The sequence below is a fragment of the Eschrichtius robustus genome, chromosome 11 (genome assembly GCF_028021215.1).
Source record: "Eschrichtius robustus isolate mEscRob2 chromosome 11, mEscRob2.pri, whole genome shotgun sequence".
In the NCBI taxonomy this organism is placed as follows: domain Eukaryota; kingdom Metazoa; phylum Chordata; class Mammalia; order Artiodactyla; family Eschrichtiidae; genus Eschrichtius; species Eschrichtius robustus.
In genome coordinates, this window is record NC_090834.1 from 109,158,824 (window position 1) to 109,180,608 (window position 21,785).

The following is a 21,785-nucleotide window of genomic DNA, read 5'->3' on the forward strand; positions in this document are numbered from 1 at the left end:
CCACGGGGGGGGGGGGGGGACCCAGAGTAGGGCCTGAACCCCCAGAAAGGGGTTGCCCGGTGGACAGATGGGGATTCAACAGCGTTGGTGCTCGTCCTGGAATCCTTTAAAATTGCCCTCAATCCTGATGGGACTGAAGGACGGTGACCAGCTTGGTGTTACCGTGCCAGAAATGTGTAACCTTGCCAGGGATACTTTTGAAAAGGGAGGGTCCAGTGTCCCATTGTCTAGATAGATTTCAAAAACCATATCGTTCTCCTGTCGTGATTTTTACCAGGCCTACTTATCACAAGTGGTGCCCGCTTCCACGTAGGGGAGTGAAACAGGTTTCCTGTGAAGGTAAGCGTATCTGAGTTGAAGAAATGAGGTAATTTAGAGGAAAAAAAGTAAGAAGGAAGCAGCGGGGTACTCCAAACGGCGGATGGGTCTGAAAATCCAGCTTGGGGTGTGAGTTGAGTGTGCGCGCGTAGGTGCACAGGGGGTGTGTCCGTCTTTGTACAGCATCTGGGAACGAGTGTCTACACGCAAGGGTTTGTGTCTCTGGGGTCTGCGACCCCAGCAGGGGAAGGGGCTGGACTGCGCGCTCTCTCAGGCCTCTGTACGGTTCTGGAACCCAGCCCTAGCTGTGAGCCCATCAGCCCCGGCTGGAAGTTCGGCAATCGGATGCAACCGGCTGGGACTGGCTGCGCGGCGCGGTTGAGGGGCGGGGGAGCGGCTCGCAGCCAGCGCGGTGACTCAGCACGGTGGGGCGGGCCGGAGCGGGGCGCGCCCACCCGTATAAGGCTCGGGGCCGCCGTCGCGGGCGCTGGAGTTCTGCCGCCGCCGCTGTTGCTGAGGCCCGCGTCGCCATCAGTGAGTCCCCGCCGCCTGCGGCTCCCAGGGGGATTCCGAGGGGTCTCCCAGGGTTTTGGGGAGCAGTTGGGGCTCTCGGGGGGCCTACAGCGCCCAGAACAGGGGATGCGACCCCAGGGAGGACGGGCGGGCGCCCTCTCCCCCGTAACACGCCTCTCCCAGGTGCTAACAGACTTCTCTCTGCATCCTGCAGTGCCGCCCTACACCATCGTCTACTTCCCTGTTCGAGGTAGGGGCCTGTGACGGGGAGGGAGGGGAGGCAGAGGTTGGAGGCTGCAGCAGCCCACGCCCCTCACCCACCTGAGGGAGTCCCCAACCTCCCTTTTCCCTCCATCACGTGGCTACTAGCTCCGCCTTCCCTGTGCCCCGGAGCTGCCCCTTGCTGGAGTATGCAACTTCCCGGCCCTGGCCCGTCCCTCCGCAATGTGCTGGGAGATCATCGGAGGAGTCCTCACCTCCTTGGCTCTTTCCCAGGGCGCTGCGAGGCTGGGGTCCCTGCCCATCCCCACTGCCCCGTCCTCCCCTCCCCCAGGGCGCTGCGAGGCCATGCGCATGCTGCTGGCCGACCAGGACCAGAGCTGGAAGGAAGAGGTGGTGACCATGGAGACCTGGCCTTCACTCAAGGCCTCCTGTGTGAGTGCTTCTGTCGTATCCCGGGTCAGCGGCTGGGCACTGGGGAGCAAAACTAGGGTGGGGGGCAGCCAAGCTCAGCACCTCTGACAGAGCTGTGCATTCCCCCCAGCTGTACGGGCAGCTCCCCAAGTTCCAGGATGGAGACCTGACCCTGTACCAGTCCAATGCCATCTTGCGTCACCTGGGCCGCTCCCTCGGTGAGTCCTGAGGCTGCAGGGGGCCCAGTCCGGGGCAGGGGTCGGCGGGCATCAGTCAGAGTTCCTGAGCATCTGCTCAGTGTTGGCCCCCGAGCCTCTTCCATTTAAATCAAATTGTCCTGCAGCCCTGTGGAGCGGAGGCAAGTGGAGGTTATCTCACTCGCCTAAGGTCAGGCCCGGGTCTGTCGAGCAATCCCTGCCCCGTAGCAGGCCACCTCCCGCTGAATTCTGAGCATGGACTCAGATGGTCCTTTTCTTCATCCACATCCTCCTCCCTCCGCCCTGGCGGAGGCTCACAGGCAGCCACGTGGCCTGTCTGGTGGGTCAGGCTGTAGTGGCTGGTCAGGCGCCCCGTCATGCTGTCTGCTCTCCCGCCACCCCAGGGCTGTATGGGAAGGACCAGCGGGAGGCGGCCCTGGTGGACATGGTGAATGACGGCGTGGAGGACCTTCGCTGCAAATACGGCACCCTCATCTACACAAACTACGTAAGCACAGACACGGGGACGGTCACTGAGGACAAAGAAAGAAAGGGGCTGGCTTCCTTCTCACCCTACACAACACCCCTCACGCAGCTCTGACTGATCCTTCCCTTGGGCTGCTTCTGGCTGTGCCGGGGTGGGGGTGGGGGGGTCAAGAGCCATTATGGATTGGACACAAGACTCGGCCTCCCTGCCTGGGGGAGGGACCCAGTCAGGTAGCCGGCAATGGCAGAACAGCGTGAGGACAGGAGACATCCAGCCACGGGTGGTCCCCGATCCACAGCTGGGGGAGGTCAGGAGCACTTCCTGGAGCCAGGTGCAGGGGGAGGAGCACCTACAGTCGGCTTCTAGAAGGGGTGCTGGCACTTATTTCAGGTGCACGAGGCACGGAGCACATTCAGGGACTTGGGAGCCGTTTAGCAGAGGCAAGGCGTGTGTGCCTGTGTGTGTGTGAGAGAGAGAGAGGGAGGGAGGGAGAGTGTCAGGAGATGGAGCTGGAGGGGGCAGCAGGCCCAGGTCCTGAAGGCCTTGAACCAGCTGGCTTGGATGCTGTCTTTGGGGAGTCTAAGCAGGGCGATATCTGTGAGATCTGGAAAGACCCTACAAGGCTTTTGCAACAGTCTGGTGAGCGATTGCGGCAAGAGTGAACTAGCGAAGAATCGGCAGCTGAAATGGACAGGATGTGGCAATGGCCTGGGGTCGGGGGTGAGGAGAGGAGGGGCGGGGGCGGGGGCTGGGTGAGCGGCGATTCACTGAGATGGGGCAGACAGGAGGGGACGTCTCGGGGCAGGGGCAGAGGCAGGGCGTGCAGCAGCGTGAGCGTCAGGAGGATGGTACACAGTGGCATCTTTCTGGCAGGAGGCGGGCAAGGAGGACTATGTGAAGGCACTGCCCCAGCACCTGAAGCCTTTTGAGACCCTGCTGTCCCAGAACCACGGCGGCCAGGCCTTCATCGTGGGCAACCAGGTGAGCTGGCCCTGGCCCGCCCCTTCCCCACCACCCTCTTCTTACAGATGGCAAACCGGTGCAGAGAGAGCACGTGAGCCATTGGTTCAGCAAAGCTGGGCAGACCAAGGGACCGGCTCAGGCTCCCTGCCTCACACCTCCCACACCCACTGAGTCCCTGCCCCTCTCTGCCCTGCAGATCTCCTTTGCCGACTACAATCTGCTGGACTTGCTTCGGATTCACCAGGTCCTGGCCTCCAGCTGCCTGGACTCTTTCCCCCTGCTCTCAGCCTACGTGGCCCGCCTCAGCGCCAGGCCCAAGCTCCAGGCCTTCCTGGCCTCCCCGGAGCACGTGAACCGCCCCATCAATGGCAACAGGAAACAGTGAGGGCTTGTGGCACCCTCAGCAAGAGGCAGGGAGCTGCCTGCTTCCCTTTCCCCAGGACCAATAAAGTTTCCAAGAGAGAAGCAGTGCTGTGAGCATTGAGTTTTCTGGGGAGGGGGCTCCCTGATCCTCTCAGGCTTGGGGGAGGGACAGGCAGCTGGACAGGATACTTGAATCCTGAAACACAGAGTGTCCTCCTGGAGCCCTCAACCCAGCTCTGTGTTTACTGAACTCCAGAAACAAAGAGAAAAGAAAAGAAAGAAACAGGAAGAGAAATCAACCATGGTCCCTGCTCTGGAGATCCCCACAGTCTACAGAGGACAGGCTCACTTAAAGAAACATGCTTTCTGCTCTCAGCAGGCCACCTGCCAGAGGGCCTCCATCCAGGACTGCAGGAGCTGAGGGGCCCTTGGCCGAGGAGGGGCGTGGGGAGGAGCTGAGCCGCTCAGAGCAGCCCTGGGCTGGGTCGGTGGGAGGGTCAGTCACCTCTGCTCAGATGGGGCTCTCCTTTCTTCCTTGTGCGTCGTGGGCATGGGAGCCACACTGGGCGATCCAGGCGGCTCGCCTCCTGCCTTCTCTCACCATCTTTGTCAGCTGGGCAAAGAGAATGACCCAGCCTGGGTGAGCTGGCTGTGGGGTGTCCACAGTGGGGAGGCACTGGGGTGCAAACAGGTTGTGGCTCTCGGGGCTCCCACGGATGGCTGGAGGGGAGGGCCTGTGGGAGGCCCCCTTGGTGCAGCCTGGAGGAGCAGACCCTTCTCTGGGGAGCCTTGCCCAGCATCAGAGCCTCCTGCCCAAAGCAGGGAACCTCTCAGTAAGTCAACCTCTCTTATTGCTGAGAGAACTCAAAGTAGGTGAGACTTCCAGGAAATGTTATTTGAGGGCCCAGAGGGAAGCAGCTCTGCAGTGACTATAAAGTGTCCTGCCTGCATGCTGCAGGGGTGGTGGGTTGGCAGAGGGGTACCTGCACCCATCCCACATACAGAGCCCCAGTTTAGGGGCCATTCATGGTGTCAGAGCAATCATGGCTCCAGCATCAGGGCAGCCATGATTCAGTTCATGCCTAAACACCCTCGGAGCACCCCAGGAGCACAGAACAGCTGAGAGCAGTGCCATTGGGCAGGTGGCTGGGGAAATGGGTTAGAGGCTGGAACAGACATTGCCCGTGGGGGACATTGGCTTCAGGAAGTGTGGATCAAAACTAAGAGGCATGTATCCCTGAACCATCTATAGCTGCCCTTGCAAATAAGGATAATAATTGCTAAAGCTAATGGAGTACCTTCGATGCCAGGCATTATACTAAATGCCTTAGTATATTACCTTCCTTAGTCCTCACCACCCTTGAGTAGGTACTCTTATCCCTATTTATGAATGAGGTAACTGAGTCACAGAACGTTTAACTTGCTGAAGAGTGAATAGAGGCACCAGCAGGGTTATCATTACATTATTGCTTGTGATCACAACAGGTTGAAAATGGAACAGGTGTCCATCAGCAGGAGACTGCCTAAGTACATTAGGTGCACACACAATGGATTTTGCTACTGTGAAAAAGAGCAAGGAGGCCTGGATCAGGCCTTTTGGGAGCATGGGGCTGAGCCAACAGAGTGCAGCCCTCTCTGCAAGAGACTTTTTTCTATTGCTCACAGATGATATTTGGGAAAATGACACTTCTCTGACCCCTCTGCAGTTGGGAGGGGCCATATAACATGTTCTGGCCATGTTGGACTGTGGGCAGAGTGGGTGAATCACTTCCAAGGACACCATGGAGCAGGACACGTGGTGCGGTTGAGCAGTGGCCTTGTGGTTTTACACTGCTGGCATTTTACAGTTGTTTGTTATTGCAGCATAACCTGACCCATCCTGTCTGATCTATCCTTTTTTCTCAGCTCAGGCTAACGGAATCCAGTCACCTCCCAACTTTGTCCTGCCTCTGAAGGTGATCAGGGAAGGGGAGGGGGCTATGACTCTGGGGTATTCTCCCCACTCCAACAGTAGGCCCCTCTGGCTCTCCCAGACCAGCCCCTGAGAGCTGTCAGTGATGGGGAACTGAGAAAATGTCTTCATCTGGGAGTGGAGGAAGACACGCAAGCTGAGGGAGGTGATCGGAGAGAGACTAAAGGGCCCAGCCCTCTCCTTGGCCTGGACATTTGGCTGCAGGGCCAAAGTGGGACAGATTCTCCTGGAGACAGCACCTGGACCTGGAGACCATGGCTAGGTGACTTTGGCCACTGGCGAGAGCAAAGGATGGTTTCAGAGCCGGGCCGGGCCTGCTCCTTCTGCCTGAGAGCACACTGCACTTGCACACCTCGTCCACTGCATCCCAAAGGCCCGCCCCCACGGACTGATGGAGACCTTCTGCACTCCACCATCTCCTGACCTCAGCACCTCCCTCACATCTCTTTTGGAAACTCCACTTCCCTCCTAGCTGGTTCTAGCTGCCCTCTGTGAAAATAAAGACCAGCAAATGACAGCAAGCTGCATACTCAGAGCTGGCTCCAGCAAGGGAATCGGCCACTGCCAAAGGCTGGCTCAAAGGCAGGCAGAGGAGTGAAGAAGCTTTATGGGGGAAAAGGGAGACTTCAGCTGTGCCCTGAATGGGGGCTGTCGGCCCGGGGAGCTGTAGGTGGGCTGACTGGAAGTTGGGGCTTCCTATGTCACTGCTTAGGGGAGCAGATTTGGCTTCCTCTGGTTGGTCCTAAGTTGGACAAGGGGATAAAAATTAAGGAAGCTGTCACTTATTAAGTCCTGGACATTTGGGGTGATGATTATTTAAAAGGGTTATCGTTGGCTTTCCGGATTGTTCCTAGAGATAGCAGTCTGACTTCCTACAAGTCTGACCTATGATGGGCTGGCTTCCTGTCCGGTTATTGTAGATAAGAGGTCGGTTTCCAGGCAGGTTGCTGCAGGTTGTGGGTCAGATCTTTTTCCATACACGGTCTGGCCATTGTCCATTATGTGTTCAGTCTCCTCTGCAGAGAGGTGACCCCAGCTACAGCAACTGGAAGCCTTTTCCTCAGGCATTTACCTTGAGTGTAGAAATCCTGTAGGGGGAAAGCAGGAGCCCACACATTCTCCTTTGAGGAACAGTCCCTGGCTCATTTCTGGGCCCTGGAGGAGACTGAACACTCAGGGGGCACCAGAGGATCAGTCTGAGTTGCCCATGAGAACAGCGAGTCAGAGATGGTGTGCCAAACAGCACTGCTTCCAGGACACGTGAGGGCCTCGGGAAACTGCAGGAGTTCGTGGTTCACGTTGCCAATGTGCCTGCACCTGCCACACCCGGTCTGGAGGGCCCTGGGGGCTAACCAGGAGCTGGGCTTCCCCAGGGCTCTGTGCAGCTGGGCTGCTGGCTCTGGCCAAGGCGGGCAGCCCTGAAGGGCCCTGGAGAAGGAAGCTCTCCCCAGGGAAGAACTTTGAGTGGCACCTCTCACTGCCCACTTTGCCAGGAAAGAGAGAAGGCCAAGGTCAGCATCCAAAGTCCTGGGCAGAGAGAGGCCAGTGCTCAGGAACTTGGAAGGGGCAAGATGGGGGGGGGGGGAGGGGGGCGGGGGGAAGCGGGGGAGGTAGGAGCTGGCGTTGAGGTTGTTGGCATAAAGGATTAAGGGAGGGCCTTAGGGTGGCCAGTGGGATGACCCTGCTGCAGAACAAGGCTCCAAACAATCGGGGGCGCTGACCTCTAGAAGGCGCGCTGCTTCCTCCTACCCCAGCCGACCCAGTGCCTACTCGGTGGGTTTCCAGGCACCTATTGCTGCAGAACAAACTTGGTGGCATCACTCTCTATCAGGAATCCAGGCCGGCCGCCGTAGGCCTGATGCTGCACAGGCCTGGTCTGGCCTCCCGCCCTTGGCTACATGCAGTGGGCGGGGCTAGCAGCCTGCGAGCCGCGGGCGGGTCCCCAAGCTCCACTCGCGCCTCCGCCGGTACCCCCGCCCAGAGCATGCGCAGAGAGGTCCGTACCCGGCTGGGAGAGCAGCGGAGGCCCCTGCGAGAAGTGGAAACTGATCCAATGACAGGATCTGTAGCCAGCAAACCTGCCACGAAGTTTACAGTCCCCTCTGTCACCCAGAACTTCCGTCAAACTTCCTGCTCGCTCCTAACACGACAAATATCAACGGACAACAAACAATTGCCAGATATTTGAGGGAAATCTCTAACATAAAAGAGAGGAACAATAATAAACAGGAGGGGGAAAAGGAACTCAGAGAAGATACTGTGCAGGCTGTGCATGAGAAAACTTCAAATAAACTTTAATCAGTATCTTCAGGGAGATAAGAAAAGTTATTACATCTGGAGGATAAAAGGAGGCTATTAAAAAGAGCGTTTCCCGGAAAAATTAAAAATATAATAGCAGAAATGAAAAATCTCAGGGGCTTCCCTGGTGGTGCAGTGGTTAAGAATCTGCCTGCCATCCCAGAGGACATGGGTTCTAGCCCTGGTCCAGGAAGATCCCACATGCTGAGGAGCAACTAAGCCAGTGTGCCGCAACTACTGAGCCTGTGCTCTAGAACCCGTGAGCCACAACTACTGAGCCCACGTGCCACAACTACTGAAGCCCGCCAGCCTAGAGCCCGGGCTCCGCAACAAAGAGTAGCCCCTGCTCGCCGCAACTAGAGAAAGTCTGCGTGCAGCAACGAAGACCCCACGCAGCCAAAAATAAAGAAATAAAATAAATAAATTTATCAAAAAAGAAAAAAGAAAAATCTCAGATGGTAAAGTTGAAAAATACATATGAAAATAGAACAAAAAGATAAAAGCATGGAAAGATGAGAAAAACAGTATTATTCGAGGAAGTCCAGAGAGAGGGAGAGAAGAGGGTAGAAAAAAATCGGAGGGAGCAGATTATCAAATGAATAATACATTTTCTCAGGACTGAAGAAGATGAACTTTCACGTTGAAAGGCACAATGAGTGCCCAGCACATTGAATGAAGAAGGACCAAAGACTGATACAAAAGCAGATCGTGAAATTCCAGAGCCCCCAGAAGGCAAATGAAGACCCCGCAACCTTCCAGAGAGAGAAAAACACCACACACGAGGGATAAAGAATTTGAAATCGCGTCAGATATCTTGTGGTGGTGAAACATGTCCACAGATACTTTGACGCTCCGGCATCTCTATGCCCTCCCGTGGAAGCTGGGCAGGACTTCGCTGCTGCCTCAGTGAAGAGAAAACAGTGGAAGCCACACGATGGGGCTTCCCAGGCTAAGTTTGAGAAGGTCACACAGCTTTGCAGTTTCTCTCGAGACACTTGCTTCAGTCATTGTGCAAAAGGTCCAGCCACCCTGAGGCTGCCACACAGAGAGCCCATGTGCAGAGACCAGAGATGGGGAGAAAAAGGGAGGGAAGGAGCAGTGATGAAGACACACCTGCTCCCAGCTGCCCAGCCCTGGAAGTGACACTCTTCACTTCTGCCCCATCCAGATACAAGGGGGCTCTGTGCCCGGGAGGAGGAAATAAGTTTGTCATATCTAGTCAGTCCCTACCACATACAACATTAGATCTATACATATACAGGAACTTGATGTGTGATAGCAGTGACATCACAAATACTGAATAAGTTTGAAGAGTTATTTCGTATTAGTAAAACTGATTCACCGTATTGAGAAAAATGACTGGATTCTCATCTCACGCCATTTACAACAATAAACTCCAGAGAGATCAGTTGTTCTCAGCTGGGGGTGATGTTGTCCCCCAGATTATGCTTGGCCACGTCTGGAGATATTTCTGTTGTCACAACTTATGGGGTGCTGCTGGCACTTAGGGATGTTGCTAAGCTTCTCACAATGCACAGGACAGCCACTCACAGCAAAGAACTGTATAGGCCCGAATGTCCACAGTGTCAAGATTGAGAAACCCTGCCATAGGGTTCACCTATATGTGAACGAGAAAAATAAAATAATAACAGGAAAAAAGTAAGAGATTTCTTTATGACCTTGGACTGGGGATGAATTCCTTAAACAAGGCCCCCAAATGAATGAACTTGACTACATCAAAACTGAGGATTTCTCTTGTACAATGATGATTACTATTTATCAGATTATCAGATAAATGATCAACTCAAAGGAAATATATTTGCCACATCTGACGGGGGAGGGCGGACCAGTGGTTTACAATGTTGGAGATGGTGTTCCCACTAATCTTTCAGAATCCCCCCAAAGGGGGCCTTCCTGGTGGCACAGTGGTTAAGAATCCGCCTGCCGGTGCAGGGGACACGGGTTCCAGCCCTGGTCCGGGAAGATCCCACATGCCACGCAGCAACTAAGCCCGTGCGCCGCAGCTACTGAGCCTGCGTGCGGCAACTACTGAAGCCTGCGCGCCTAGAGCCCGTGCTCCACAACGAGAGAAGCCACCGTGATGAGAAGCCTGTGCACTGCAACATAGAGTAGCCCCTGCTCGCCGCAACTAGAGAAAACCCGCGCAGCAACGAAGACCCGACACAGCCATAAAAAAAAACAAAACAAAACAAAACACAAAACCCCAAAGCCACAAAGACCATAGAAAACCAAACACACACTCCTTCTCTCATGTATGTAGGAGACAGCTGAAGTGATTACAGTTATGAGCTTCTATGCACCAAATAACATACCCTGACGTTCACAAAGCAAAAGCTGATGGGAAGACAGGGACTTAGGCAACTGGAAACAACAAATGTCCAACTCTGAAATAAGAAAACAGAGAAGGCACTGTCCTTTCAATTGCTCATGGGACATTTACCATAGTAACCATATGTCATGGTGCAGAGAAAGTTTTAGAACATTCCAGAGGGGAAGAGAGGAACAGTACAGACAACAGTCTCTCATTATAAGGCAATAAAATGAAAAATAGCAAAACCCAGGGAACAAAAAGACTAATGTTTACAGTTATAATATTTATATTTATAAGGATATTTATAAATCTCTCTTAAAATGGCATGGGACTTCCCTGGCAGTCCAATGGTTAGGACTCCACGCCTCCACTGCAGGGGACATGGGTTCGATCCCTGGTTGGGGAATTAAGATCCCACATGCCGTGGTGTGTGAGGCAAAAAAAAAGAAAAAGAATGGCATGTCAAAAAAGAAATCAAAACCAGAATTGCAGAACTTCTAGCAAATTATGATAAAGAAGCACCATAAATCGGAAGTGTTGGTCTGCTTGTCTCGATTACTCTAGCTTTATCATTAATCTTGCTATCTGGCAAGGCAGATCCCCCCAACCCTCTTGTTCCTCTTCAAAATTGGTTTGGCCTTTCTTGGCCCTTTGTTCTTCTATATCCATTTTAGAATCAGTTTTCCCAGTTCCGTGAAAAGCCTTGATGGGATTTTGATTGGAATTGCAAAGAGTTTGTAAATTAACTTGGAAAGATGTGGTATCTTTATGATATTGTCACCCACCTGTTAAAGTCCCCTCAGCAGCTGCAGTACTGGCTAGAGGCAAAGGGAATGGGGGATTCTTGAAGGACGAAGGCAGCCGTAAACACTGGCTATGGTGTCATGACCCATTGCAGAAGTGGCGCCCCTGCATGTGTCCTTTGTGGCTCTGAGTTTTGTGTATTGGGAGGAAATTGTCTTTGGAAGGTGCAAAGTGGTCACGGGAAGAAGAACATGTACCAGCAGATGAATAGCTCAACCTGTCGCTAATAAACACTCAACTGGTTTTTCTTTTTGCTGATTTATAAGGTAGGGCCTGGTGTTTCTAAAAACTGAACCTTGAGTCTCACATTTCTAACAGCTTGGGATTATTCAAGGGGTGTGTAAGCTCTTCCTGGTATCTGTCCTCCCAAATAGCCGTCAAGGGCTACACGGGGCAAAGAAGAGACTACAGTTTTTGTGTTAAGGGACAAAGGGGGTGTAGGCAGAACGCCAAGGAACAACTTGAGGATGGGAAAAGGACCAACATGGAGACACTCCAGATACCTAGACCTGATCTACTGGGTGTCTGAGTGTGGATCTGCTGCCAGGGAGGTGCCAGGGTGGGTGGGCTGAGTGGACTGTACCGGTCCCTGGGACCTGTGCCCAACTGAAACTTCACAGGTCCTCCCTGTTGGAGACTGCATGATGCTGCCCAGTGCTTCAGGACCAGTATGAGCCAAAGAGGGACTCTGAGACACTGGCAGCCTGACAGGGAGTGGTTCTCACGCCAGGACGAGAGTCTGCAGAGCATGTGAGGGCACCCTGCCCCGGAGAGCAGGGAAGGAGGCTGGGTCACATGCATCCTTAATTGTGTTGCTTGCCCCAAATGCACTCACATTGTCCTGTGTGTACCTCACCAGCCATGACTGATCGACTTTACTTGCTCGAATTTAAATTAATGGAAAAAAAGATAGATTTCCAGTTCAAGATATTAGAGTAGAACCTGAAATGCACCCTGTCCTTCTCAAACACATCAAAATCAGAGAAGGGAAAAAAGCGTTAATAATGATATTCCAACCACATAGAAATGAAAAGGGGAATTCTGTGTAGACTTGACATAAGGCTCTCTTTGAAGGAAAGAAATAGGAAGAAACCCACAGCCTGGGGCGGGAGCTGAAGCCTTGTGACTTAGCCAGGAAGCAGGAACACAGCCAAGCCAAATGCACAGGCTTGGGGCCAAGTCCTCAGTCTGTACCCAGTGCTGGAGAGCAAGGCTGAGAGCCTCCCGTGACTGAGGCCAGGTCTCCACCAGGAGCATGAGACAGGGGGCCAGAAATGCCCTCCCTGCCAGGTCACAAACAGGGCCAACCCAGAAAACAGGAGTGCAGAATTTGGGATGGAAGTAAGTACAGAGGGAAGCAGTATACCTGTTTTTGTTTCATATTCAGCAGGAGGATAGACGTATGAACTAGCTTTTGCTGGAAAAAGAAATTTTGCCATGACTGTTAAAAATGTAAGGGAGGGGACTTCCCTGGTGGCGCAGTGGTTAAGAATCCGCCTGCCACTGCAGGGGACACAGGTTCAAGCCCTGGTCCAGGAAGATCCCACATGCTGCGGAGCAACTAAGCCTGTGCGCCACAACTACTGAAGCCCGCACGCCCAGAGCCTGTGCTCCACAACAAGAGAAGCCACCACAATGAGAAGCCCGCTCACCGCAATGAAGAGTAGCCCCTGCTCGCCACAACTAGAGAAAGCCCGCGCGCAGCAACGAAGACCCAACGCAGCCAAAAATAAATTAATTAATTAATTTTAAAAAAAAGGAAGGAAAAAAATGTAAGGGAAACCACTAAAAATAGAAATAAAATGTATAACTTTCAAACCAATACTGGGGAAGAAGGGAATAGCACAAAGAAAACTCAATTAATTCAGTAGAAGTCTGGAAAATAGAGGAAAAAGAAATAAAGAGAAAGAATGCTAAATAGAAAACACAATATAATATGGCAGATATATGTTCCAATGGCAATACCAATAAATGTAAACGGGCCAGACTCTCTTTTTAAAAGACAGAGATTGACTGAGTTAAAATAAAACAAAATGAAATTTAATTAGATGTTGTTTTAAAAGCCATCCCTAAAACAAGAGAATGATTGAAAATAAAATGAAAAAAACCCCCAAATACTAATAAAAAGAAAGCTTGTGTAGCAATAGTAATATCAGAGATCATAGACCTCAAGGCAAAATTGTTAAAAGAGATGCAGAGAAATATTTTATATTAGAAAAAGGAAAGATCCATCAAGAAAACATTCTTTAAAATATAGGTGTTCAGGCACTTCGCTGGTGGTCCAGTGGTTAAAAATCCACCTTCCAATGCAGGGGATGTGGGTTCGATCCCTGGTTGGGGAACTAAGATCCCACATGCCTTGGGGCAACTAAGCCCGCATGCTGCAACTACTGAGCCTGCACGCCACAGCTAGAGAGAAGCCCACGTGCTGCAACAAAAGATCCCGTATTCCACAACAAAGATCCCGCGTGCCGCCACTAAGACCCGACGCAGCCAAATAAATAAATAATATTTAATAGACTAAAATAAAATAAAGTATAGGTGTCCAAAATTGGCTCAAGGAAATAAACAAATAGCCATAAAAGAAATGGAAATGGTGATCAGATCACTCCTAAGCAGAGGCCCCAGTTTCAGATAGCCTTACAGTGAGTTCTAGTGACACTTCAGGAGATGATAACTTTTACCTTCAGAAAACTCCTGCAATGTATAGGAAAAGGTGGAAAGGGGCACACCTCATTTTAACAAAACTGGAAGAGATCTCCTGGAGAAAATCTGAGCTGGATCTGGAGAGGTCAGCACGGGCCTCGAGTGCCAGGGCCGGGGACTTGGGCTTTGTCCTGAAGACACGAGGGAACCACGAAGGGTCTCAGGCAGGAGAGGGGCAAAATGGATCCAAGGTTTACAACAATCCTGCTCGTTCCATGGTGCAAAGAAGTGATTGCGGGGGCCGAGACTTGAGGCTGGGGGACCTCAAGGAGGCTTTGCAAAATTCCAGGTAAAAGCTGATGAGTCACTGCCATGGGGCGGGGCCTGAAGGCACGGGAACAGGGTGTGTTCAGAAGGCAGAGCTGGCAGGATGCAGTGGATATGGGGACAGGGAGGCATCCTGGATGCCTCCCAGCTTCTGGCCTGGAGGCTGGTAGGGGAGACAGACATGGACAGTGGCATAGGATGAGACAGGTGAGAGACAGGGTCTGGGATGCCTTGGAAGAGGGCTTCCTGGAGGAGGTGATACTGAGTGGAGCCTGGCAAGTGGGTGCTCTAGATGGGTGGGGACTGAGTGGGGGACTGAGGGTCAGGAGACCTCAGGCCGAGTTCTGGCAGCTGTGCCGACCTGGGCAGGCAACTCAGCGTGGCTAATATACTCTGTCCTCTTCTGAAAACGGGGGCTTATCACTCCCATGCCCTGGGTTGTGGGAGGATTAAGGAGATAACACATGGCAAGTGCTTGGCACAGAGCCTGGCGCTGGACGAACTGGAGCTCCTGCCCCTCACTCTTAGTTTCCCACGGGCCCATGCCCAGCATCTCCCGTCCACAGCATCCCCCGGCTGCCTTCTCCCCATGGCCTTGTGTTCCCTTGACCCCGTTAGATAGGGATGAGGAAAGAAACCACCCTCTGGCTCCATCTTGCCCCCCTTCTGCCACCCCAGAGGGAGGGATCCATGGACTCGGGTCTGAGCTCCGGATTAGCTGTGTAATCCCCAGCTCTGTCTGGGCAGTCTCTTTCCCTGCCCAGGAGAGGGGGCCTGGGGCTGGCAGTCAGGACTGCTGGGCCCTGGGCCTGGTACTGCCCTACCCATCTGTGAGCCCTCAGACAAGGTGCCCAGGCTCTTGCCGCCTCTTTTGGAAACACCACTGACATCCTGCAATGACTGTCACATGTGTGCCGTGTCTGGGGCACTTTGGGAAGGAAGAAAGGCCTGGGGTTGATTCTAGCTCTACCACTCAGCAGCTTCATACCCATGGACAAGAGACGAAACCTCCATGGGCCTCAATTTTTTTCATGTAGAAAATGGAGTTAACACTATCCAGGGCTACTGTGGGGAATATACGAGAAAAAAAGGGCATATTACTTTGTAAATGGCACATCTCTCGAGAGATAGGAAAGGATGGTTACAGGACAAGAGAATAGAGAAGCTGGGGAGGGCAGACCAAAACCGCCATGCTTATCATGGGACTCAGAGCCAAAGGGTTCCAGAGAACTGACAAACTGATTAACAAGAGTTAATCAGGCTTCCAAGACTTCAAGAGAAGGCAAAGAACAGAGGCCCTCCTCAGGTCACGGGAGCATTGCGGGGTGGGGAGGGAGTGGGCAGAAATGCCCTAAAGCCCCAAGAGGAAGAGGTCCTGGGGAGAGTGGGCATGATGTGGCCTGGGCCTGATGACCTGCATGATAGTGGCTGAGTCCTTAAATGCCAGGTTGCCGAGGCAGTAGGAGCCGCTCCAGGATTTTGTGCGGGAGCACCAAGTGCCAAACTCTCCTGACGGGGGCTGAGGAAGGAATGGCTGGGAGAGTTCAGCAGCACTAGCAAGAGGATGTGCCACCCACTGACCATCTCCACCCTCTTGGCCTCACCCCAACCTAGGACTCTAGACACACCTCCTCTGGGGAGACCTCCGCCAACAACCCCCAGTCTGCCCCGGCTCCCTGCGGCTAATGAGCAATCCTTCTCTGAGCCCAGGGGTGCCCGTAGTGGGTGAGGGGAAAATCATAGTCTGGGAGGGTTTTGGACGGGGACGGAATAATTACAAGGCGGTCATGAGAGTCGGGCTGTCACCGATCTGATTTCTCCTCCTTCCCCCATACATTTGTGCGTACAACAGGAGCACGCGAAATGCGGAACTTGCAGAAAACAACACCAGTAGAAGGTGACATGCGAGGTTTGTTTACTTGGGGATTGAAAGGCTGAGGGTCCACGGGCTAATGCGATGGAGCAGCGCGGGCGAGCAAGAGAGTAAATACCAATCCCGCGAAGGGAGAAAGGAGGTCCGAAAGCCCGCGAGACTGCATCTCCCAGCAGCCTCAGCGCCAGACAGGGCACTTCCGGCCTTTCCGCCCTCCTACGAGGAGGCGGGGCCAAGGGCGGGGCGGGAGCGGTGCAGGGGAGTTTGGGCGCGCCGTCGGCGCCGGGGCGCGCGTGACGTTATTCCTGTGCGCCGCCTAGCGTCTAGGTCGCGCCGGTTCCTCAGCCTCAGAGCCGTGAAGGTGACAGCGGGAAGTGACCGGGTTGGCCCCCGCGATGCTGGCGGCACGGCGGCTGCTCGGCGGGTCGCTCCCCGCACGCGTGTCTGTGCGATTCAGCGGCGATACGGTGAGGCCTGACCTGGCTTGGGCCAGGGGTGCTCCCGGGCCGGCTGTCGCTGCCGCGCCTGTGCGCGCGCTCCATCCCTTGGGTCTGTAGTGCCTTCTGGAGAACATTCTCATCTCCCCAGCCCGGCAGGAAGGTTGCCGATCCGGCCTGGGTGTAGAAGGGGAACGGGTCCAAACGGGAGGCTGACTCACCCCTGCCCCCAGCCCTCCGGCACCTTGGCTTTCCTTATTTAACAGCCGCGTGACTTAGCGGAAAATTTTGCAGGTGGCAAAGCGTCCTTGTCTCATTCCTTTCCCGCCACAGCTTTGTAGGGCGTGAAGGGACCACTGACCCACTTTACAGATGCAGACAATAGTTTTGGAGAGGGCCGTGCGCCTCCTCATTCTTCGTTCAGTGCTCCGATCCCCATATTGGCTTTTAAGGGGTTGGGTGTCTGGAAACCAGGTCCCCTTAGCCCTCAGCTGGGGTGCTCCTCACTGGGTCGCGTGGAATTCCAGACCCATCTCTCCTCAACAGTTTTATCCCGAGCGGGCCTCCCTCCGTCATCTTGTGTCCCAGCCGCAGTGAGGCATTTCTTTTCCTTCAGAAAGTGCATTTTGTCGCCAGCAGAGTTTAGTAACACAAGGCTTTGGCCTAACCAAGTTTTGGTCCAGCAGCACAGCCAGACAAGTAAATGGACATAGCATCACACTGGGTTCGGGGGTAGTATGTGCTGTGGCTCAGGTGTGGGCTTTGGCCACGGACACACCTGAGCTTAGATTTCATCTGCTCCTTTGGGCTGTGTGCCTTTCATAAGCTCATTTTGCTCTGCGCCTCAGTTTCCTCTTCTGTAAAATGGAGGCAATCATTCCTGTCTCAAGGTTATGAGGATGACATGGGGTCTTAGATATAGAAAGCTTAGCTTCGTGCCTGCTAATAGGAAGTGCTTACTAAGTGGTGATGGCAGCTATGATACTACGAAGGGTTCTTAAGCTTAGGCCCCTGCCCTCCTCCCAGCCCAGCCCTCTCTAATCAGGGGGACTCAAAACTCTGTACCTTCTGGCCTGGCCCCTCATGACCCCAGAGCTCTGCTGGGCCTGCTGACCCTCTGTGTCCCCAGACAGCGCCCAAGAAGACCTCATTTGGCTCGCTGAAGGATGAAGATCGGATCTTCACCAACCTATATGGCCGCCACGACTGGAGGTGAGATGGTGCCCTTAGGCCGGTGGTTCCCGAGGCAGGGCCTCCCCGTCACTGCCTTCCCCACTCTGTCCAGGCTGAAAGGTGCCCAGAGTCGAGGTGACTGGTACAAGACAAAGGAGATTCTGCTGAAGGGGCCTGACTGGATCCTGGGTGAGGTCAAGACGTCGGGCTTGCGGGGCCGTGGAGGTGCTGGCTTCCCAACTGGCCTTAAATGGAGCTTCATGAATAAGCCCTCAGATGGCAGGTGTGTGTAGGCAGGCAGAAATGGGGTTGCAGGAGAGACCTTGGGGGTGGCTGTGGCTTACCTGGGCCTTTGGGCTGTCTCCTTGGAAACTGAAAGTGAATGAAGTGGGAAAACATAGCCAGAGCTCAAGTAGGTGGGACTCAGTTCTCTCTGGTCTTCCTCAGGGGAGACTTGAGGGGTAGCAGAATCAACACAAAATTTTGACTCAGTCAGACTTAACTGATCAATTCCTAGCTCTGCCTTTTAATCATATAGCTTTGGGCAGTCTCCTGGCCTTTCCGAACCTCAGTTTTCTATTCTGTAAATGGATATTATATTGTGCAGGGATGAAAGAAATAATGTTCTTACAGCTTTTGGCCTGCCCTTTGGTTGGCACATAGAAGGCAAAGGCTAAATGTCGCCTATTTTGCCTCCTTTTGGCTCCAGAGATATGGTGGAAGTCCACGGAATGCTCTTTGTGACCAAAAGCAGATTTGGGCTCTTGGGAAAGCACTAGGAGAGACATTTGGACAGAACAAAGACTTTTCCTGTGGTCATAGCCCCCTAAATACGGAATAGGCAGTGAGCTCCCTGTCATCGGTGGTGAGCAAGCAGAGCCCCTGGGAACATGTCAGGAGGACAAAGAGGGATTGGCTGTCAGAGGAGGCTTCCCTGGGTGGAGTGGGGTGGCATGTGGTTGAAGGCCCAACCCTGGTGGCCCTGTAGCCCGACTGACCTGCTGGCCCCCACAGGCCCAAGTATCTGGTGGTGAACGCGGATGAGGGGGAGCCTGGCACCTGCAAGGACCGGGAGATCATGCGCCACGATCCCCACAAGCTGGTGGAAGGCTGCCTAGTGGGGGGCCGGGCCATGGGTGCCCGTGCCGCCTACATCTACGTCCGCGGGGAATTCTACAATGAGGCCTCCAATCTGCAGGTGGGCAGGGGCGGGGCGTCAACAGAGGAGAAGGTGCTCAGTGTGCACTTACGTGCCCCAATCCTAGGCAGAGTTGTTCTTAGACTTTAGTTCCTGATCTGTCTGGCGTCGCACTAGGAGAGTGGCGATCACTCCTGCATGCCTTGTGTCCTGAATGGGACGTGGCCCCCAGTGCCTCTGTCTCTTTCTGTATGTTCCAGAGCGTCAACTTGGGCTCCATGACTCCTGGGGCAGGGGTAGGCTGGGGAACTCCCATATGGGCATTTTTCCTGAAGGGTCAAGGGGTCATTTCAGTAATTCTCAGCTCAGTGACGCCTGTAGTAATTGGTCCAGGGCCAAAGCCTCACCTTTCTATTAGGCTCCTACACAGCAGTGATGAAGGATGTGGGAATAATAACCTGGCACATGGTAGCATTATGTGTAAGTGTTATTATTATTATTATTACATATTTAAAAATAAGCCTCCAGGGTCTTTTCCTCTACTCAGAAGCAGTACTCGCTCATTATGAAGATAGGAAACCACACACACACAAAAGAAAACTCTCCCACAGATCCACCACCGGGAGAAACTACTTGCTAAAATTTTCATTATTTCCTTAAAGTCTTTAAAAATACATATAGTTGGAGAATTTGTTAAATGTTATTACAGAAGTAGCACATGCATCGTAAAAATCCCCACCCCCTCCCAGAGCGTCCTCTGCTTGTGTCCAAAGGGAGCTTTTGCTCTGGACTTTGGTGATGGGCTTACTGGGCCAGTGCCCCTCCCTCCCACGCACAGTGTTCCTGGGCTCTTGGGGACCGTGCCCTCACACCCCTGTCCCACAGGTAGCCATCCGAGAGGCCTATGAGGCTGGTCTGATTGGCAAGAATGCCTGCGGCTCCGGCTACGATTTGGACGTGTTTGTGGTGCGCGGGGCTGGGGCCTACATCTGCGGGGAGGAGACAGCGCTCATCGAGTCCATCGAGGGCAAGCAGGGCAAGCCCCGCCTAAAGCCTCCCTTCCCTGCAGACGTGGGTAAGACCTGGCGCCTGGCCCGATCCTGGGCCTTGTCCTGTGTCCTATGGAGTGCGGGATCTGGTTTCAGGTCCCCACTGGTCATTCTTAGGGAATTTCTGAGGCCCTTCTGCACTGGGCGTCTGACACAGAGAGCAGGGTGGGAACAACATAGAGGCTTCACCGGTGCCACCTGCAGTCCCTCATCCTGCCTCACCTCCCACGTCAGATACCCAAGTCCTCTCCAACCCTCCGGGAACTCGGGGCAGGATGGTGAAAAGGCAGCGCATCTCCTGCTGGAATCGGGGGTCCAGTGGGGGACGAGAATAACAAAGGGGTGAAAGCAGGGCTCTCTGCCACCGGAGCAGGACCCTGGATGTACCCCTTTGCCAGGAAACCCGCCCCAACCTGTCCCCACCCACGGGAAGCCACCGATTTCTCATCCCATTCCCCCACAGGAGTGTTCGGCTGCCCTACAACCGTGGCCAACGTGGAGACAGTGGCCGTGTCCCCTACCATCTGCCGCCGAGGGGGTGTGTGGTTTGCCAGCTTTGGCCGCGAACGCAACTCAGGCACCAAGCTGTTCAACATCTCTGGCCATGTCAACCACCCTTGCACCGTGGAGGAGGAGATGTCTATACCGCTGAAGGAACTGATTGAAAAGCACGCCGGTGAGGCCTGGGGCCAGCCAGCAGGGTGGGAGAGCCTCAGGAGCTGGGGCTGGGGCTAGCAGAGGTCCTGGCCTCAGGGCTAGGCAGGTGTGCCGGCCCCAGCCCTGACCATCCATCCTTTTGGGGACTGACTGGGGCCCCAGGGGGTGTCACGGGTGGCTGGGACAACCTCCTTGCTGTGATTCCTGGCGGCTCGTCCACCCCACTGATCCCCAAGTCCGTGTGTGAGACGGTGCTGATGGACTTCGACGCGCTGGTGCAGGCGCAGACGGGCCTGGGCACGGCTGCCGTGATCGTCATGGACCGCTCGGTAAGGGCTGGCCCATGCTCCCCACCCAGTCCCTGCCTTAGGCCAGCCTGGTTAGCAACCCTTCCGGGGCCTCTCGGAGAACTGCCAGCTCTTGGGTCCCGGTTCCTGTCACCTGAGGTACAGTGAGGTGGGAGAGGCGGGGAGCAAGGCTTCTCTGAGCGACAAGCCCGTGGAGCCTGGGCAGGGTGGCATGCCCAGGGCGGGTGGAGGAGACAGCCAGAGTGTCGCTGGAATCAGGAGGGTGTGCCGCCGGGGGGCGCTGAGGCTCAGGCCTTGGGTGCCTCCTCACTGTCCCTTGTCTCCCCAGACGGATATTGTGAAAGCCATCGCCCGCCTCACCGAGTTCTACAAGCACGAGAGCTGTGGCCAGTGCACCCCATGCCGCGAGGGTAAGCACGCTGGGCAAGCTGGGGGCTTTCTCGGTGGCTCACGCCAGGCCTGGGCCGGGCACTGGACCCTGAATAAACAGCTGCTGCCTCCCAGCCTGCTGTGGCTGCTCTGAGCCCCCGCCTCCCTGTGGCCCGCGCCCCTCGGGTCCCATCCCCCCCCACGCCGGCCTAGGGAGCTCGTCAGGCCCTCTCTTGCTGCCACGGCTCAGGTGTGGACTGGATGAACAAGGTGATGGCCCGCTTTGTGAAGGGGGACGCCCGGCCGGCTGAGATCGACTCCCTGTGGGAGATCAGCAAGCAGATAGAGGGCCACACCATTTGCGCCCTGGGCGACGGAGCTGCCTGGCCCGTGCAGGTACTCGCTGCCCTGCTGCGTGCTGCTGGGGGTGGTGCTGAGAGCCGGTGCGTTGGGGGACTTTCAGGCCCTGCTGCACCCAACACCCCGACCCTCACCCCCAGGGCCTGATCCGACACTTCCGGCCTGAGCTCGAGGAGCGGATGCAGCGGTTCGCCCAGCAGCACCAGGCCAGGCGAGCCGCTTCCTGAGCCCGCGGCGCTGGGCTGGCATCCGTCTGCCTGGACGGCTGGACAATAAAGCAAGTGCTGCCCACTCGTCGCGTCTTCTCTGTGGCCTTGCTCTTCACTCTGCCTCTGCGGCCCATTATTCCTGGAGGCTTATTTCCCAGACGGAGGTGGAGGTTTGGGAGGGATAGGTCAGCACAAGGTCTCATTGTGAATTTACACTTGGCCTCCTGTGCGTCAGTCTGTCGTAGACCATCCTGAGCATTGAGCCCTCAGTGCAAGAAGCAGGGGTGGGGAGGGGGAAACTGTGGCCTGGGGTGCAGACCTGGGCCTGGCCCAGTGCAGGCCTCTGGAGGGTGGGAGCA

The 21,785-nt window shown here is 54.7% G+C and overlaps 2 protein-coding genes across 2 annotated transcripts; both read left to right on the forward strand.

Annotated features, from left to right (window-relative positions):
• The first annotated feature begins 749 nt into the window (after positions 1-749).
• LOC137771434 (glutathione S-transferase P) lies at positions 750-3,576 on the forward strand. The gene is made up of 7 exons (XM_068554785.1): positions 750-852; positions 1,046-1,081; positions 1,385-1,485; positions 1,595-1,682; positions 2,066-2,169; positions 3,022-3,129; positions 3,308-3,576. Coding segments are annotated over exons 1-7 (627 nt in total). The 5' UTR covers positions 750-851; the 3' UTR covers positions 3,497-3,576.
• A 12,448-nt stretch (positions 3,577-16,024) lies between these two features.
• NDUFV1 (NADH:ubiquinone oxidoreductase core subunit V1) lies at positions 16,025-21,508 on the forward strand. Its single transcript, XM_068554827.1, has 10 exons — positions 16,025-16,193; positions 17,293-17,375; positions 17,449-17,619; positions 18,351-18,534; positions 19,360-19,549; positions 19,987-20,199; positions 20,343-20,509; positions 20,817-20,898; positions 21,108-21,253; positions 21,358-21,508. Exons 1-10 carry the CDS (start codon positions 16,122-16,124, stop codon positions 21,442-21,444), a joined length of 1,395 nt encoding a protein of 464 aa, XP_068410928.1. The 5' UTR covers positions 16,025-16,121; the 3' UTR covers positions 21,445-21,508.
• The last annotated feature ends 277 nt before the right edge of the window (positions 21,509-21,785 follow it).

What these genes read in the sequence shown, in the direction of transcription:
- LOC137771434 (XM_068554785.1), top strand. An exon ending in CTTCACTCAAGGCCTCCTGT is followed by an intron (nt 1,486 to 1,594) that starts GTGAGTGCTTCT and finishes CATTCCCCCCAG; the next exon opens with CTGTACGGGCAGCTCCCCAA. An exon ending in CCCTCATCTACACAAACTAC is followed by an intron (nt 2,170 to 3,021) that starts GTAAGCACAGAC and finishes TCTTTCTGGCAG; the next exon opens with GAGGCGGGCAAGGAGGACTA.
- NDUFV1 (XM_068554827.1), top strand. Translation starts at nt 16,122, where the DNA reads ATGCTGGCGGCACGGCGGCTGCTCGGCGGGTCGCTCCCCGCACGCGTG. An exon ending in TATGGCCGCCACGACTGGAG is followed by an intron (nt 17,376 to 17,448) that starts GTGAGATGGTGC and finishes CACTCTGTCCAG; the next exon opens with GCTGAAAGGTGCCCAGAGTC. An exon ending in GAGCTGCCTGGCCCGTGCAG is followed by an intron (nt 21,254 to 21,357) that starts GTACTCGCTGCC and finishes CCTCACCCCCAG; the next exon opens with GGCCTGATCCGACACTTCCG.